The 16,672-nt window shown below is 58.0% G+C and overlaps 1 protein-coding gene across 1 annotated transcript in view; it reads right to left on the bottom strand.

Moving 5' to 3' along the window:
• Window positions 1-810: 810 nt before the first annotated feature.
• The window catches only part of Shf (Src homology 2 domain containing F), an 18,903-nt gene continuing 3,041 nt past the window's right edge, over window positions 811-16,672 (bottom strand). Inside the window, exons 3-9 of the mRNA XM_023724067.1 lie at window positions 16,285-16,667; window positions 9,015-9,156; window positions 6,748-6,954; window positions 5,731-5,871; window positions 4,277-4,448; window positions 4,059-4,178; window positions 811-1,264 (exon numbers count right to left, since the gene is read on the bottom strand). Of these exons, the coding sequence (XP_023579835.1) occupies window positions 1,078-1,264; window positions 4,059-4,178; window positions 4,277-4,448; window positions 5,731-5,871; window positions 6,748-6,954; window positions 9,015-9,156; window positions 16,285-16,667 (1,352 nt within the window). The 3' untranslated portion in view covers window positions 811-1,077. The remainder of the gene's footprint in view (window positions 1,265-4,058; window positions 4,179-4,276; window positions 4,449-5,730; window positions 5,872-6,747; window positions 6,955-9,014; window positions 9,157-16,284; window positions 16,668-16,672) is intronic.

The following is a 16,672-nucleotide window of genomic DNA, read 5'->3' as shown; positions in this document are numbered from 1 at the left end:
ACCCCTACCGGGTTGGATCCCATGCACTACCGCAGTCAGACCCTAGCCTACACCTTGCTGTGCAGCCCCAACACCCTCCACTCTTGCCCTGTGGACTCCTTTATAAATAAACCACCTTCCCACCTCTAGGCTTGCTTTATTCTGCCTGGGACAGGGTGAATGAAGGAAATGTCACATCAGGGTAGCCAGTCTCCCTGAGGGGGCCGGCACAGGGCCAGGCTGCCTTTCCTGATCAGGGCCTGGCCTGGCTTGAGCCGCAGATCAGGGGGTGCCAAGGGGGCGGGGCTCTGGGGAAGCCTGCCTGGCTGCTGTGGGACCTCAGCGTTTCCTGCCCTTCTGTTCCTTTGTGGAGCTTCCTCAGCGTGAGGGGCCAGGGACAGTGGCACCCACCGTGTGACCTCACCAGGACTACCTTCCATCTGCAAGCTCGGTCTCTCCTCTATACAGACAAGCCCAACTTTCCACGGCCCCACGAACCCCTACACCGTCCAGATCACACACACGCATTTCCCAATGCCCCTGGATGGAGTATTCTGACTCCCGCATCCTTGGGTACTGTCTACTCATTCGTGGGGTGGGCGGTGGAGCGGGAGGCGCGGCCACCAGGGGGCGCTCTCGGCCGGCTCGCGCGGCTGCAGGAGGTGACAGGACCATTAGCGCCCAGCAAAGCCCTTGCCAGACCCTTAATCTGTAGCCCCCCCCTTTCCGATTGCCCCCATGCTGCTGAATCCAACCAGGGACTCGCGACCCCTTGTCCATGCGGGGACTCCGATGCACCGAGCATCTTTCCGCAGCTGTGCCTGGCAGAATAGGTTTATTTTTCACCGCTGGCCCGCAGATGGGGCGCCGCGAGCGCTTTCCCCTGCAGACCCAAGGCAAAGGGAGGCAAGGGCAGGCAGGCGATGCCTCCACCACGGGTGGACACAAGGGACCAAGCTCCGGACCAGCCCTTGTCCCGGGTCCCAGACGCCTTTCCCTTTACAATAAATTAAGGAGTATGTGGCATCCACAGACCCCAGGGCAAGGGGATGCAAGGTGGCAGGAGCAAGTTCCTTGGGCCTCTCCAAGTCCCCAGGTCTACAGAGTCCGAATGGCCACGGGGTAAAGCAGGGACATGTGCTCGGCCCCCTTGATGGGCAGCTTGCGGCTAGCATAGTGGTGCACGATTTCTGGCACGCTGCTGAAGGGAGGGCTGTTCTGGCCCAGCACGTACTTGTGCTCCTTGGTGCGCGACAGCTTCATGTGCATGAAGCCCTGGCTGCTCCTGCAAGGGACGAGACACTCCGTGAGTGTGGCGGCCCAGGGTGCTCAGAGGGCCACCCCCAGCCCTCCAGGTGCCCACAGCACCCATGGCTGTAAAGCCAGCCAAGACCAGGAGGGAGCCGAGCAGGGCAGGTGGTGAGGTGGCGGGGGGGGGGCACTGGCGTGGGTGGTGCTTCAGAAACAACACTTCACCCTCTCAGAGCCTGGGCCAGCCCTGCCCCTCTAGCCAGCCCTGGGGGCTGGAGCGACATCATCCGGAAGATGCAGTCTGCTGCCCTGCCCAACTCCCTGTCCCCCCAACTTCTCACCCCAGGGCCCTAGAGTCTTGGAACCCTCAGCCTTGGGTGAGGACATTGTATTGAGCCTCTGCCCCCATGTGGTCTGCCAGAGCTGGGCAACAGCTGTCTGGAGGTGATCTGAAGCTTGCAAGGGCCAGAACCCACTTGGGAACAATGGCACGGCTTGGGGTCTGCCCTGAGCCCACCCATTCAGAGGCCAGGCTGGCACCTCAGCCCTGCCTGGCCATGAGGCCAGCAGGAGAGCAGCGGGCAGCTAGAGGGGGTAGCTCCACTCAGGAGCCTGGCAGCCCTGGGAGGAGGCCGGGTTAGCTCAGCGCGAGCAGCATCTGCACAAATGAGATAAAAGCCTGGGGCTGGCACTGACGGCCCGTGGGCAGCCTCGAGGTCCCCCACACCATGTGCCCCTCACCGGGACCAGGACACAGCCCTGCCCTCTTGCCCTGCTCCCCACAGGTGCTTGGGAGCTACACTTCCCCTCCAGGGAGAGACCTGTAGCAGCTCTCTCCGGCCAGGAGCATCAAGGACCACAGGGAGGGTGCACGCCCCAGGGCCACAGGATCCATTAGGGCCCAGCGAGGCCCTTGCCAGACCCTCAGGGGTCGGGTGGGCCGGCTAGCCACAGGGCCGGGGCTGGCCAGGCCTTTGGAGGAAGCTGTTTAATTACTAGTGAAAGCCCTTCCATTAGGGAGAGAAGAAAAACCATAATTGTATTTCAGAGAAGCCATTTACATGCAAACGAGGCCCTGGCAGACAGAGGCGGGTGGCTGCCCAGAGTGAGGGCAGGGCTGATGAGCTGCCTTCCCGCAGGCAGGCGAGCCAGATCCCTGCATCTCCCCTGACTGGGCCCAAAAGACTCCAGGCACACACCATGGTAGAGCCCCTCGGGAGTCCAACCTGGAGCAGTGTTCATCCTAAATTGGAAATGTGTGTATGTGTGTGCGCGCGCGTGCGCATTTGAAACTGGGTCTTGTGTTGCTCAGGCTGGCCTTGAGCTCTTGTCTGGGTTCAAGTGATCTTGATCCTCCTGCCTCAGTTTCTCTGGAACAACACCACAGCCTGGGCTTGAGGACTAATTTAGCTGGTAACCTTGAAGCAGTCATAAACCTCTGAACCTATTTGTGTGTATAAAGAGAAATCTAATGGTGACCAGAGTGAGTTGGTATGGCGATATGAGCCTTGAATTTTAGCTGTAATTATTTTGTGAAAGGACTTCACTGTACATTTTTTTAAAAAAATGTGTTTGGCACATGGTCTCACTACACAGCTTGGACTGGTAGTGACCCTCCTGTTTTCAGCCTCCTCAGTACTGGGATTACAGGCGTGCACCACCATGCCTGCCCTCCCCACCCCACTGCAACAGGGGGTGGGGCTAGCATGGAATGTGGTGCCAGGGATTGAACCCCAGTCCCCGCACTTGCCTAAGCAGGAGCTTAGTCTGCTGAGCCATCTTGCAGGCCCTAGCTGTAATTATTTTAAACAACGTACCACAAGAAGTTACGTAAACAAAAATAAATTTTTTGAGATAGATGCCTGAACTTGCTATGTAGCGTAGGTTGGCCTTCAACTCTGTGATCAGCCTGTCTCAGCCTCTAGAGTATTGGGATTATTGGTATGTACCACCATAATTTGATTTGGGCACAAATAAAATTTTTTTTCAAATCAAATTTTTAACAAATTAATTTTTCTGGATGCACCTTTGAGTTTTATAATCCACAGGTTGAATGTGGGTGCTAGGAAAAAAGCCCAAGAGATGGCCATCAGTTCTCAAAGGTATAACTAAGGCCAGAGGCCAGGCTCACGCAGATAGTTTTATCACACCCAAGAGTAGACCTCAGGTTACCTAATTCTAGTTTGGTGGTTTCGCCTGTCTTTAAAAATTTTTTTAGATTTTTGACACAGGGTCTCCCTCTACTCACTATGTAACCTAGGCTGGTTTTGAACTCACAGAGATCCTCTTGCCTTAGCCCCCAAAAGTGCTAGGATTACAGGTGAGTGCTACTACGCCTGGCATTTTTGTCATATTTTTTATCCAGGTGGAATGACAACCCTCCAGGTATATGCAGTTTAAAATTCCTTAACTGTCCACTCTAACACACTGGTGGTAGAGGCCAGTGAGATAACTCAGCAGACTAAGCGCCTGCTTAGGCAAGAGCAGGGACTGGGGTTCAATCCCCAGCACACACGCTATGCTAGCCCATCACTATGAGCTATATAGTGAGACCCTGTACCAAGTACATTAAAAATATTGTCATTTTTGCGACAGGGTCTCACTATGTAGTTCAGGCTGGCCTTGAACTTACTGTGTAGCCTAGGATGGCCTTCAATGCAAAGCAGTCCTCCTGCTTCAGCCTCCCAGAGTCACACAGCAAGTGAATACCCGCACCCTTCCGAGCTGTGGCTGAGGCTACTAGTTCTCCAGTTCTCTCTTAGGCTCCCTCCCGGCAAGCAGGGTCAGCCCGCACATCTCAGGGGTGGCCCACCCCGGTCACCACTCACTTGAGGGACAGGGAGAAGTCATTCTTGCTGGTCTCGCTGTTGCGCACCAGGTAGCTGGCCTCCTTGCACAGCCGCAGCAAGTTCTCGGCATCGGTCCGGCTGATGGCCCCGTGGTACCAGCTGGGATGACAGGAGGGGACAGAGCAGGGATATGCTTCGGTCCCGGCCCACCCTGCAGGGAAGACAGGCGGCCCTGGCAGAAGGACGCAGACACTCACACCTGGTCTTCCAGCGGCAGTGCGGGGTCTGTCCATTCGCCCAGGGGGCTGCCAGGCTCGGTGCCCAGGGGTTTGGTTGGTTTGGGGGTCACTGCAGGGAGCCGGGGAGGTGGTCGCCCCTTCTCCTCCCGGCCAGGCGACAGGCAGCTTTTCTCTGATCCTTCAAACTGGGCTGCAGGGGACACAAGGGTCAGGGACTCCGGGGGTCTCAGACAACACTGGCAGCTGTGGGGCCCCCTCCATCATGCTGGGTAAGGGTTGTGCAGCCCCCAGTGGGGCTAGGCCTCCTACACCAAGAGCCCAGGGCCGGCCCTCTGGGAGGCAGCTGCCCAGGAAACCACTTAGCGTCCCCCTCAGGAGCTGCCCCTTCAGCCAGCAGCCTTGTACCCCCTCGGGTGGCTTCAGCGCTGATAATATTGTTTCTTTCTCCTCCTCAGAGTTCATTACCGTTCTCCAAATCACCCTGCCAAGCCATTCTGCAGAAATGACTTATCGATCGGAGAACAATTACCCAATTCCCCTGGTGCCATCCTGACAGGCTAATCCTGCCCATGCCGCCAGACGGCCGCCCGCCCTCCCAGCCCTTGGCCGCTGCCCACTGCCCCTCCCAGGGGACCCGGAGGGGGCTCTGTCTGCCCTCCCAAGCAGAGGAGCCTGCCAGCTGCTGCCCCAGCAGGTCCCAGGCCCAGAGGCACAGGGGCAGTCTCTCCTCCATCTGCATTTACACCACACCTGGCTCTTGGACATTAAGCACCCACTGATGCCCTGAGACAGGGCTGAAGGCAAGAGGACATTAGGAGCTTTCTCCCTGTTCTCTCCTTCACTTGTTTTTAAAAGATAGGATCTCACTGTATAGCGCAGGCTGGCCTCAAACTCACTGCGATCCTCCTGCCTCTGCCTCCTGAGTTCTGGGATTACAGATGTGCACCACCATGCCTGCCTGGCTCTTTACCACTTTCAAGCCCTTAGAGTCCTGCAGTCATGGGACGCAGGGACATATGCTCTCCACGCATGTCAGCGGCTTCCTGAGCCAGCTCCACTCCCAGCCTTGTGCTGTACTGGCAAGCACAGCTCTACCCAGGAACAGACTTAAAATAGTGTGTTTGCACTGGCTGTGGTGGTGGACACCTGTAACCCCTCCTTCCCGGGAGGCTGAGCCAAGGTCAGCCCAGACTGGGCTACTTAGCAAGAGTGAGTCTCAGTAAAAAATACACAAGGAGCTGAAGATATAGCACAGGATGAAAGCCTAGGTTCAATCCCTAGTACTGAAAACAAAATAAAGTAATAGGTGGAATTTGGTGGTGTAGTAACTCATATTCTGTCCCTTCCCGCACCCTCCTGGGTGAGTGCGTTTCCTTTCCTAGGCCTGCCCCAGCCTCTCGGTTCTTCTCTAGGCCAAGTCCACAGGGGCAAGAGGACCTGTCGCCTTGGACAGAAGCCCCCCCAGGACCCACCGCTGCTGTCCTCCAGATTGGGCTCAGGGAGGGGTGAGGCTGGACCGGAGATGTCCCTGTCCCCATCAGGCAGGGAGGGGCTGCTGTCCAGCTGTCCCACGGGCGGAGGCCAAGGTAGGTCTTTGATGACCTTTATGTCAACTGGAGCCAGCAGCAGAAGGAGAAGAAAGACAGTGACAGAGACAGAGACAGAAAGAGGCAGAGGTTGAGACACAGGACAGGTGAGGCAGGAGTGGCAAGAGCAGGCCAGGCGGGGCTGCTGCCAGTCAGTCACAGTCACAGTCACAGGTGGGAGGCATGGGCGGGACACTCTCACAGCTAGTGGTCCCTTCTTTGCACATCCCCCAGCCCTCGAAGAAGGAAAGAGAAGCAGGACTGGAGCCACCCAACCCCCTGGAGCCACTGCCTGCCTCCCCTCTGCCCACCCGGGGACCCAGACAGGAAGCATGGCCTCTGGCTGTCAGTATGGTATGGTACAGATGGTGCAGACCTGCAGACAGGCAGACAGGCCAGGGCCGATGCTTTATTGAAATTTAGTGCCCCATCACTGGAAGAGTGACGCTGCGGGCGGCTGCAGGACTGCTAACGAGGTTTCCTAATGACGGGCATAGATTTTCCCATTAAGCAATCCAAACAGTATTGATTCTGCAGGAGATAAACGGCCATCCGCATCCCTGCCCTCGTGTGCTGCGTGCGCTTACGGGAAGCCAAGGATGGGCTGTGGTTTCCGGTCTGGCTGCCGAGCAGGCAGCTGGCAGAGGGCTTGGGTCGGCTGTGAGCTGTGCTGGACCTAGCTTGGGATGGACAGCGGGACAGGGGATGGCTGGCCCTCACTCGGTGGTAAGGAGCCACAGAGCCCTGGTGTGCCACGCCCTCCACCAGGAGACACAGCCCAGGGCTTGGAGCCACACACACACACACACACACACACACACACACACACACACACACGTGTGCGCACACACATGCACCCACGGCTGCTGCACTAACGTGTTAAATGTCTCGGCCTATACTCACCTGCAAAAGCTTTGGAAATCCTCCCCTTCTTCCACTCCCAGGGCTGGTCGTACTCCTCGGGGGGCCTCTCATCATCCTCAGGCAGGCGGGACTCCCGAGGCCAGGGGGCAGCCTCACCCTCAGGGGTGGGGGCCTCCTCATCTGGCTCATAGGGGGTGTCGTACAGAGGCAAGGGCTGGGTGGCTGGCTCCTTGGAGCCCCGGATCTCTGCCAGGGCAAGGACAAGGGAGAGGTACGGACTCGACCAAGACCTGAGGCCACGGCCTGGGCTCCAGAGAGCCCAGAAGCCATACTTCCTGGGCTATCGCCCTCAAAGCTACTGTGGGCTGCACAGGTATGGGTTCTATCCTGAGAGAATAGAAGGGAAAGGGAAACCTCCAAAGCAAACACTTAAGGGCTCTTAATCCCAGAACACAGGAGGCTGAGACAGGAGGATCACAGTGAGTTCAAGACCAGCCTGGGCTACACATAGCCAGACCCGGTCTCAAAAAGAAAAATAGAAAGGGTCCCATGACACACAGTGACGGGTGAGCAGCTGAAGTTGACAGGTCTTAGGGGACTGGGTACTGTCTCGCACCCCCCCCCCATATCCTACTGCCCAGCTCTCTATGTCCTGTGTCCCCACTGCTGTCACTGCATGCTTGGGGCCATGCCCCCTGGAAGCCTGCCTCTCTTCTAAGCCAATGTCTGGATGGGTCTTCTCCCTGCGGTCCCAAGGGCTTTCCTGCACCCTCCCAGGCTGTCATCTTCATCCTCCCTACCCTGGCCCATGACTTCGCCTGGTCTCCTGACACTGCTGGTATCTAGATCTCTAGCTGTCTTCCCACTGCCAAGAAGTGCCCCCCCATGACACATGATGCCTTCCCACGTATCAGCTTCTACAGCTGCTAAAGTTTTGGCACCACTAGCCCCGAAGTGAATCCGATGACCAGTGAGCCGTAGAAAGTGGCCACCTCTCCTCCTCCAGTCCTGCCCTCCACACAGCCCCTTTGGACCTGACCCCACATGGTTCTCTGAACCCCATCTGTCCCTTGCTGGCACGTGATGACTTCCACCCCCTCAGCCCTGTCCAGGGCTGCGTGGAGCAATGCTCCATGGGCCTCCGCCCCCTTCTCCAATTGGCCAGCGGTGCTCCTTCTCCCCACATCTGCCCTTCTTCCTTCTGCCTGTCTTTTCCCTCCTTCTGAGGCTGCAAACAGCCTGCTCCCAGCAGAGGCCACAGCCTCCCATCTGCCCGAGCCTGAGCGGGCGAGTTCGGTTCTGCAGCACAGAAGCACAGTGGGGCGGCACTGCTGAGCACCTAGTTCCACGCCCCGTGCTTCCTGTGTCTCATTTCTCAACTATCTCCAAGCTCAGGAGAGGAAGGAGGATGCCTTACTTACTGGCCCCTGACGATTCCCAAATTTGCTAACAAACAAATAGTCTGACCCTCCCGAGCTCTTTGTTTTCATCGCTGCTTTCGGAAGACTGCCTCTCCACCTCCGGTGCAGTCCTGCTATCCTGGCACTTGCTGTGTGCTCAGGCTGGCCTTCAGTGCAGTCTTCCGAGAGCTGGGATTGCAGGTGTGCACCCTGTGCCCGCTTCTAACTTCCCGATGCCCAGTTCTTTAATCCATTCTGTACACAAAGGCCTTAGTACGCCTCTTAAAATGCCACATTTATCCTTTCATGTTCAGGAATCGGGGACAGGCCCACACACCATTTGGAGCAAGCCCAAATGCTTCGCTGCAACTTTTGAAGCCCTTGCCTGTGTGTCCCACCTTCCTCAGCTGCCAGGTACACCAGCACCAACATCAACTGCCTGGGCCAGCCCGGGGTAGGGAGTGGGGGCTCAGGAAGCTGACACCCTCGCCCCGTTGAATCTGTTTCTAGTGTTTCTTAGTGCAGTAAGGATGTCTCCCCTTGATATAACAGCAATGTTCTGAATTCATGGCAGCGCCCCAGAGCTAGCGACTGTCTTTCGGGGCCCTGGACTCCTGGCCCACACCCCTGTGTGCCCTGCCAATCTCCAGTGCTTCTGTCTGACTTTTGGTTGTGAGGCGTCCTATAAATCAAGCTCCTCCTCCAAAGTGACCATCTTAATTTTTTTTTTTTTTTTTTTTTTAATTTTAGGGAAGGGTAAAAGTGACTACCTTGAAAGCTGTGGCCGCCCTCAAAAGGGCCTGGCAAAGGGATTCGCCCGTTTTCTCGGGACCTAAGCACATCATCCTGAGAGCTGCAGGTCCCAGAACCTGCTCTACGGACCCCTCCCCTGCACCCATCACTCACCAGCCATCATCTTCTGGGCCTCGTAAGGCTCCATGTAGCCATCGTTTTCGGGGATCTTCTCTGGGGCCCCTGAGGCTGCTGCTGAGCTTTCTCCAGTCTCCTGGACATCAAACGGATCTGCGTAGTCTTCTAGGATGGCCAGCTACAGGGAGAATGGTGAGGAGAGTGAGCTTCAGATGGCAGAAGGGGTGCTCTGCTTCTCCTCAAGCTGTCCACAAGCAGGAGTCCTGGGTCAGCCTGGACCAGAGCCCCGAGCCCAGGGCAACTCGGAGTTCACACGGGAGCCAGCTCTGGCTCTTTGCAGCCCTGCCAAGGTGTCCATCTTTCTCTCCCCCTAAATGCGGGTCCCTGGGCTGTGTCTTCGGCCGCATGGCCTGCCTGGGGGTTCCCACAGGACAAGCACCCACTCCAGGTGGGGCGTGGTCTTGCCTTGCCCTCCAGGCCCTGCCTTCTCCCAAAGATGGGCTTCTGGCCACCCCGTCTGTCCCGCACCCGCACAGAGCTCCCCACAAGCCACACACCCTGCAGAGGCGCCCAAGGTGCTCAGGGCGGGCTGGCTCAGCACAAAGGAGCCTTTCTCTAAGCTGGGCACCACCTTTTTGGGGGTGGTGACAGCAGTGCACACAGAGGGCCGCTCACCCGGGGCCTCCAGCACCGGGGCTTCAGGCAAGGTCTGCTCTTGCCTTTCCCCACCTGAGCCTCCCTGCTTGGACAACTGCCACCTCCCATGATCCGGTTACCACCACTGTGTCATCCACCCTGGAGCTCCTCGTCCTGGACACTCCAGCTCAACAGGCAGCTGGCACGCAGCAGGCCCTAGAAAATGCTCCCAGGCATCCCTAGCGGCCGCCCTCAAAGCCTTCACCCCACTGCTCCTGGCCTCAGCCCCAACCCTGAGCAAGGGGCTCTGGAGCCCGCCCCTGCTGGGGCTTTAGCCTCACAAAGCTCCTCAGTGCTCGGAGAAAAGGCCCAAAGTTAAAGAGACTCACGACTCCCCTCTCCTGCTTGGTTTCTCTCTACCTGCCTGGGACTGTGTTCCCAAGAAGCTCAATTGTCTGTCCTTGATCCTATTGCTTTCTGGACACCTCCTGCCAGCCAAGCTTCCCTGACCCACGGCCACCTCCAAAACCCGAGTGCACCCCTCCCTGTGGGCACCTGTCTGGCCACCCACACGGAGGAGGAAAACAGACATCAGGAGTGTCATTCCTGCTCATTCAGAAGCAAGTGGAAGCTTGGTGTGGAGCCCCTGGGGGACCAGGTGAGGCCCTGTTCCCAGAGGCTCCTACTCCTCGACTCCACCCTTCCCACTGCCCCAATCCCCTCAGCCCCTCCTCCCCTCCTCTGGCCTGGTCAGAGCCACAGGAGGTGCACCCCACCTGTGTCTAGACCCAGACCCCTCACAGGCCAGTAGGCCTCCTGTGCCAGTCTGCAGTGCCAGCCTGCAGTGCCCACGGGCAGCCAGGTGGCAGCTCAATGGCTCCTCTGTTCCACTCCTGGGTCCACCCCCTGCTCCAGGAAGCCTTGGCTCTTGCCCTGATCACTGCCCGCAATGCCCAGGAAGGCCGGGGGCCTGGCACCTGCCCTGCACCTGCTGGACCCAAGCCGACCTACGCCAGGCTCTCCAGGGCTTCCAGACCTGAGAGAACGACCAACCACTCAGGGAGGCGGCTCTCCAGGCCATGGGCCCCTCAAAGCTGCCAGGATTTGCTGTCTTGTTAATGATCATGTGGCCCCCACAGCCACGTCCACCAGGATCTGCAAGAGCAGCCTTCAGCTAGGGAGATGGCTCAGTGGAATAAGTACTTGCCTGGCAAGTACAAGGGCCTGAGTTCCAACCATGGTTCAAAAAAAAAAAAAGAGCAGATCTCAGTGGGTCCTACAAGGCCTCCTCCTCCAACCCACACACCACCTCAGGAGTGACCCACACTTCCAGACCCTCATCCCCCCGCCTCCGCCCCCTGACTGACCATCAATGGCCACAGGATCAATGTGTGAAGAGGATCCAGGCCTCAGCCCTGGGCAGAAAGCCTGTCAGCCAAGGGCCTTCAGGGGACCCTAAGGCCAGGCTCCAGGTGCTGCACTGCTGGAACACAGCTGAAATGTGGAATTACTCCCAAACGGGGGCGCCCTGACCCCGTCTGTCCCCCGTGCCACCCAGCAGCCAGCTCCTGGACCCTATTCCACATCTGTTCAACTGGGCAGCGCCCCTAGGGCAGCGTCCCTCTGATCTGTTTCCTGCATACAGCACTCCTGAGGCCAGCGCGTGGGCGCTGGCAGGTCCTCCCCTCGGCAGTGGGCCGCACAACCTGTCCCCAGCCATCCCCGAGAGACAGGGAGGGGGCTGGTGTTTCAGAGGTTGGCTCCGCAAGGCGCCCAAACTACAGCTTTAGCTTATGTTTCAGGTCTGGAGACTTCTGCCTTCCTCAGCTGCAGAGTGAGGTGGACTCGAACTCAAGTCAGAGAGTAGGGAAAGGAAGACAAATGGAACAGCAACAGTTCTCTAACCACGGTTTCTGCTCAACACCAGAGGCTCTGAGTGATAATCTGTGTAAGACCTGTGGGGGGCCCACAGCGGGTCAGAGTGGGACTCAGGTCTCCTGACTCCCAGGGTTCACACATTTCCCCCAAATTTAGGAAACGCTGTATCTTCTCTACTGTCCTGTGGATTACATATTGTACTTTATGGCTAGTGATGTAGCTCAGTGACAAGGGCTTGCCCAGAATGGCAAGACCTCGGGTTCAAGACTCAGCACCACACCCGCACTCGCGCAGAGGGACCACCCCAAGGTTTGCTTACTTCAGTATCTCCCCAAGTGATCAGGCACGGAAGTCCTTTGTCACTGAATGCCTAGCAAGTACCCAACCCGTCTGAGGAAGGGAAGGCTGCTCACCTTTCCAGAGTCAAACTTCCGGCGTGGGCTGCTCCTCGTTATTGGGACACCCTCGCCTGTTTTCTCTGCCTGGGAAACTCCTCTGACGTGACATGTGTTGCTTTTGTTTCCTTTTCTAATTAGAGTGCAATTCCATGCTTACAAAGGAGTCATCACACATGACAAGTGTGGGGCAACGCTGCCCCTTCTAAGGCCCTCGGGTGATCTGTGACTGCCTCAGGATGGAGGGGTCAGAAGGGATCCCCAGGGGCTGGTGAGATGGCTCAATGGCTCATTGGTCTAAAGCACCTACTCAGAGCAAGCTTAGCAAAGCACAGGGACCGCGGTTCGATCCCCCAGCACCACATGCCAGCCAGCCCTGCCCCGTGGTGGGCTGAGTTGGCCACACACACACACACACACACACACACACAATTTTTTTTTTAAAAAAAAGAAGTGATTCCCAGCATGCGGTGGGATCCACACAATGCGCCCCTTGGCCTTTTCCTGGGCCTGCCTCCTCCTACTCCTTAGCAAACGGTTCCTGGACACCTCTCTGATAGGCGCAGGTAGTTTGGGGAGGAGGGCAGGCATAGTGTTGTCTGGAATCAGGGCACAGGGCTGTGGACCTCCACTGTGCTACCTGCTGAGAAACCATGTGAGCTTGGTTCAACAGTCCCATGCCTCAGTTTCCCTATGAAGTAACAGGGTGGTTTCAAAGATCAACAGGTCTAACACATCAGCTGCTTCAAAGTAGTACCAGGCCAAGATAAATGTCAGCTACTATGTTAATTCAAGATGAAAAGAGGTCAGGTATGGTGGCTCAACCTATAGTCCCAGCTCTCAGGAGGCTGAGGCAGAAGGATTGTCATGAGTTTAAGGCTAGCCTGTGCAGGTACTTTCAAACATCTGTACTGACAGGACTTACTCAGCTCAACCTGCACCTCCTGCCTACAGTTCCCAGGGTCTCAGCTGTCACCAGCTCACACATGCAGAGTGCCAGGGCTGAGCTGGGGCTCAGTCAGGCACTATCCAAGCCAACAAGTGCAGTAGATGTCTCCCGGCAGAGTGAGGGCCACTATGCTGGGCAAAGTGGACAGGTCACCCACACGATCCCCCTAGGTACCCATAGGCCACAGCTCTCCTCGAAGCACCAATGGTAGCACGTGGCCAGGTCGGGCTACAGACAAAGAGCTCCAGTCAGTGCACAAAGATTCAAGACCTGGCCTCCTCTGTTGCCTCTACTTCCTCAGACTATGCGGGGCCACAGGAAGGAAATCAAAGCTACTCACACCAGGCATGGTGGTGCATGCCTATAATCCCATCCCAAGGGAGGCTAAGGCAGGAGGACTGCCACAAGTTCAAGGCCAGGCTAGGCTACACACTGAGTTCAAGGCCAAACAAATCAAGCCAATAAAGCCATTCACAAGAAGCAAGGCCCACACCTTCAAGGAAGAGGGTTCTTTCCACGCCTAGGGCAATGCAAAGATGCACTGTACTGGAAGAATGCTGGCTAGGGAGCTCAGGATGGGAATGCTGTGCTGGACTTTAGACACGGTCTCCCTCACACCCCTCTTCTGTTCTCAATGCTATCTGAGGACTGCAAACTCCACAAGAATCAGGGAGACTACACACCCGAGCCACGTCCACCCTCTGAGCTAAGAGCTCCGGTCTCAACACAGGGCTGTCTTGCTGTCCGTGTCACTTAGCCCCTCCACCAACCACATATCTTGGCATGACAGAGGAGGTAAGGGACACACTGCACAGATGGTCATGGGGAGCTCATCCATCCCCTCCACTAATTGGACCAGGTTTTCCCATTGAAGGTCACTGAAAACTGAGCCGATCAAGGCAAATCCCTGATCCATGGCCCCTCTGCCACACACAACCAGGGTGGCGGGACAAGGCTCAGTGACAGCTGGGCCTGTTCCTGCAGCCAGAAGGCGAGGGACGGCCTGCCCACCGGATGGCACCACTCCTGCTGTGCCCACACCTGCCCTGCCTGGTTACCCAGATGGCCACCCAAGCCCCTGCCAACCACAGTGGGGACAGCAAGAGCCCTGTTTGGCGCACAGCTGAGGGCCCCTGGCCCCTGGACCTCTCAGGATCCTGTCTAAGTCATGCTCTGTCCCCACATTTGCTGGCCTCCTTCTGCACCAATCCCATGGGCTCTGACAGAAGCCCCCTGCACCCACTCACCAACTCCCAACACCAAAGGTGCAGACTCCTCCCCTGAGCTCAGTGAGACCCTGGTCTCTGGGAGGAGACAAGGAAGGCAGCACAGGGCACATGGAAGTCCCCCATCCCCAGGCTCCAGGTCACTTTGAGAGAAGACCTAGAGCCATAGCACAAGGGTCCTGTGGAAGTGAAAGAAAGGAGGACCCATGGTACAGAAACGGGGGGGCCTGGGAGATGGCTCAGTGGAGTAAGTGCTTCCCTGGCAAGCGCAAGGGCCTGAGTTCAATCCCCGGTTCCACCAAAAAAAAAAAAAAAAAAAAAAAAAAAAAAAAAAAAAAAAAAAAAAAGAATCAGAAACGGCAGGGGCAGCAGCCCAGGCTCAGGGCTGCCAGACACGGGGTGAGCACAAGGTACCAGTGCCTAGCTTCAGCTCTGCCTAGGGAGGACACTGAGATCACCCAAGCTCCAGTCCTAGGGGTGGGAACCCTCTTCTCTATTTGGTAGGGAGCCCTAGGTCAGGAGCATCCTGAGTGTCCCTACCTACGGCCACGCTCGGGTGACATCCAGATTCTTCTCCTCACACCCACTGAGGAAACCACAGACTGATGGTGTGGCTCCCTGGAGAGCCTGCTGGATTTCATTCCTGTGCCTGTGGCGGACAAAGACACCTCTTGTCTATCTCCCAGTTCTGAGCAGCCCACAGTCACAGGGCTGATTCCAGCAAAGGCCTGGCTGTCCTGGTCTGTCCACCTGCTGCACGAGTGCAGCCCCTCCTTGGCTGTCTCTGGGAAAGAACACAGGGGGATCTATGGCTAGGAAGCCCCTCATAGTAGACAACTCTTTGGATGCAGGCATTGTCTTCTAACACCCCACAGGCACAGAGGGCAGGACACACATTCGAGTCCCTGTCCTGGAGGACCCACAGCTGGTGGGCAGTTTGTTAGGCTGCCCTTAGCCAATGCAGAGAGGACAGCAGTCAAAGACAGCTCAGGAGGCCCATCACCAACAGGAGTGGTCGGAGAGGAGAATGAGTGGTAGCAAGGGCCAGGCCTGCACTCCCCTCTGCCAGGCTGCCACCAACACAATCACTGAGGGAGTGGCAGGGGACATGAGGAAGGAGCCCCACAGCCCAGGGAAGTGCCCCTGCGCCCCACTCTGCAGCCAGCCCCAAGAAAGGAAAGAAACATGCATCACATTCCTGAGGCTTCAGCTCCGACCCTGACATAACTCAGTGCCAGGATTCAGACAGCAGCTCTGCTCTAATAAAGACGCGAGCTCTCTCCAGAGGAACTAAGCGCACAGTGGTGAGGGAAGCGCAGGGCCCAGCACAGTGTCAGCAGCTGGACTTACAGCCAGAGACCCTGGGGATGGCTTCCAGCTGTCACTCTGCCAGGCAGAGACAGGCGGTGTCCTGGAGGAGTAGCTGCCTGCTCTCTCCACCACCCCAGTGCCTGCAGCCATGAAGGCTCTCAGAAAGAATGTGTCCTAGGCCTGGGCTCAGCTGGGCAACAGGTTCTGGGCAACTGCCCCCTACTTTGGGGAGACAGGAGGACTGGGCCTGGACGCCTGTGGCCAACATCCTTGACAAGAGCCCTGGCCTCCTAGGAACAGCCCAGCTAGCTTCTGCCCAGGGGGATAAAAACGCAGTCTCTGGCTGTGTCTACAAGGAGAAACCTCGGCCCTCACCTCCTTTCCGGGGCTCCAGCACCTCTGGGGATGCTTGGGATTCAGGAAGAGGGAGAGGAAGAAGAGGAGGAGCGGCAGCAGCGAGGGAAAGCTTCGCTAGGTTCTGCCCTGGGGAAGCGTCAGAGATCAAAGGGTAACAAAGTGCAAGGCACAGAAAGGCCAGAAACCAGCAAGGGTGTGTGTGTGTGTGTGTGTGTGCGCGCGCGCGCGCTCCTCCGTTCCCGTTAGAATAAAGGCTCCAGGATGGGGCTGGGGGCTGCAGGAGGGCAGCGGAGCCCTGGTGGGGAGGGCCATCAGTCTAGGGCCACAGCTAAGGACAGGGATGACATCCAGGGTCCCCTCTCCGATCAGCCAACAGAGAATCCGAACAAAGGTGGGCTCAGACACCGAGCCCCAGGGTCAGCGGCTCCGCTGCTGTCCGCGGGAGCTCGTGACAGCGCCGAGCCGGCTCGGGCCAGGCCACCTTTGTCCCTTGCACAACCTCCAGACTTGCGACCACCTCCCCTGGCAGTCACCCCCGCCCAAGGCACACTCACTCGGTCGCCGCCGGCCGGGGCTCCGGAGATCCGCTCCTCCGGAGGGGGCGCCGGGGGCCCCGGGGTCTCGACCCGGATCAGACGATGCGGGGGTGAGCCGTGGCGCGGGGGCGGCGCGGGTCCGGGGATGGCAGGGGCGGCGAGGGCGGTGGAACCGGACGGGCCCCCGGAGTAGGGGTCCTCGAAGTCGCGTTCCCGTTGCAGTCGGTAGGCGGCCAGGATGTCTGGGGGAGGCGCGGGGGGTGCGGCAGGACAGGGCGCGGGGGGCCGGTAGTCGGGCTCCGGGGGCGCGGGCTTGCCGCCCCCGCCGCCTCCAGCCCCACGGAAGCCTAGGTGCTCCCGGAGCCACTTGGCCACCCCGCCGCTGCCGCCCCCTCCCGGGCCGGCA

Source organism: Octodon degus, unplaced genomic scaffold, assembly GCF_000260255.1.
Source record: "Octodon degus isolate 3935 unplaced genomic scaffold, OctDeg1.0 scaffold00105, whole genome shotgun sequence".
NCBI classification, from domain to species: Eukaryota; Metazoa; Chordata; class Mammalia; order Rodentia; family Octodontidae; genus Octodon; species Octodon degus.
This window is presented reverse-complemented; position numbering and strand designations above follow the sequence as displayed.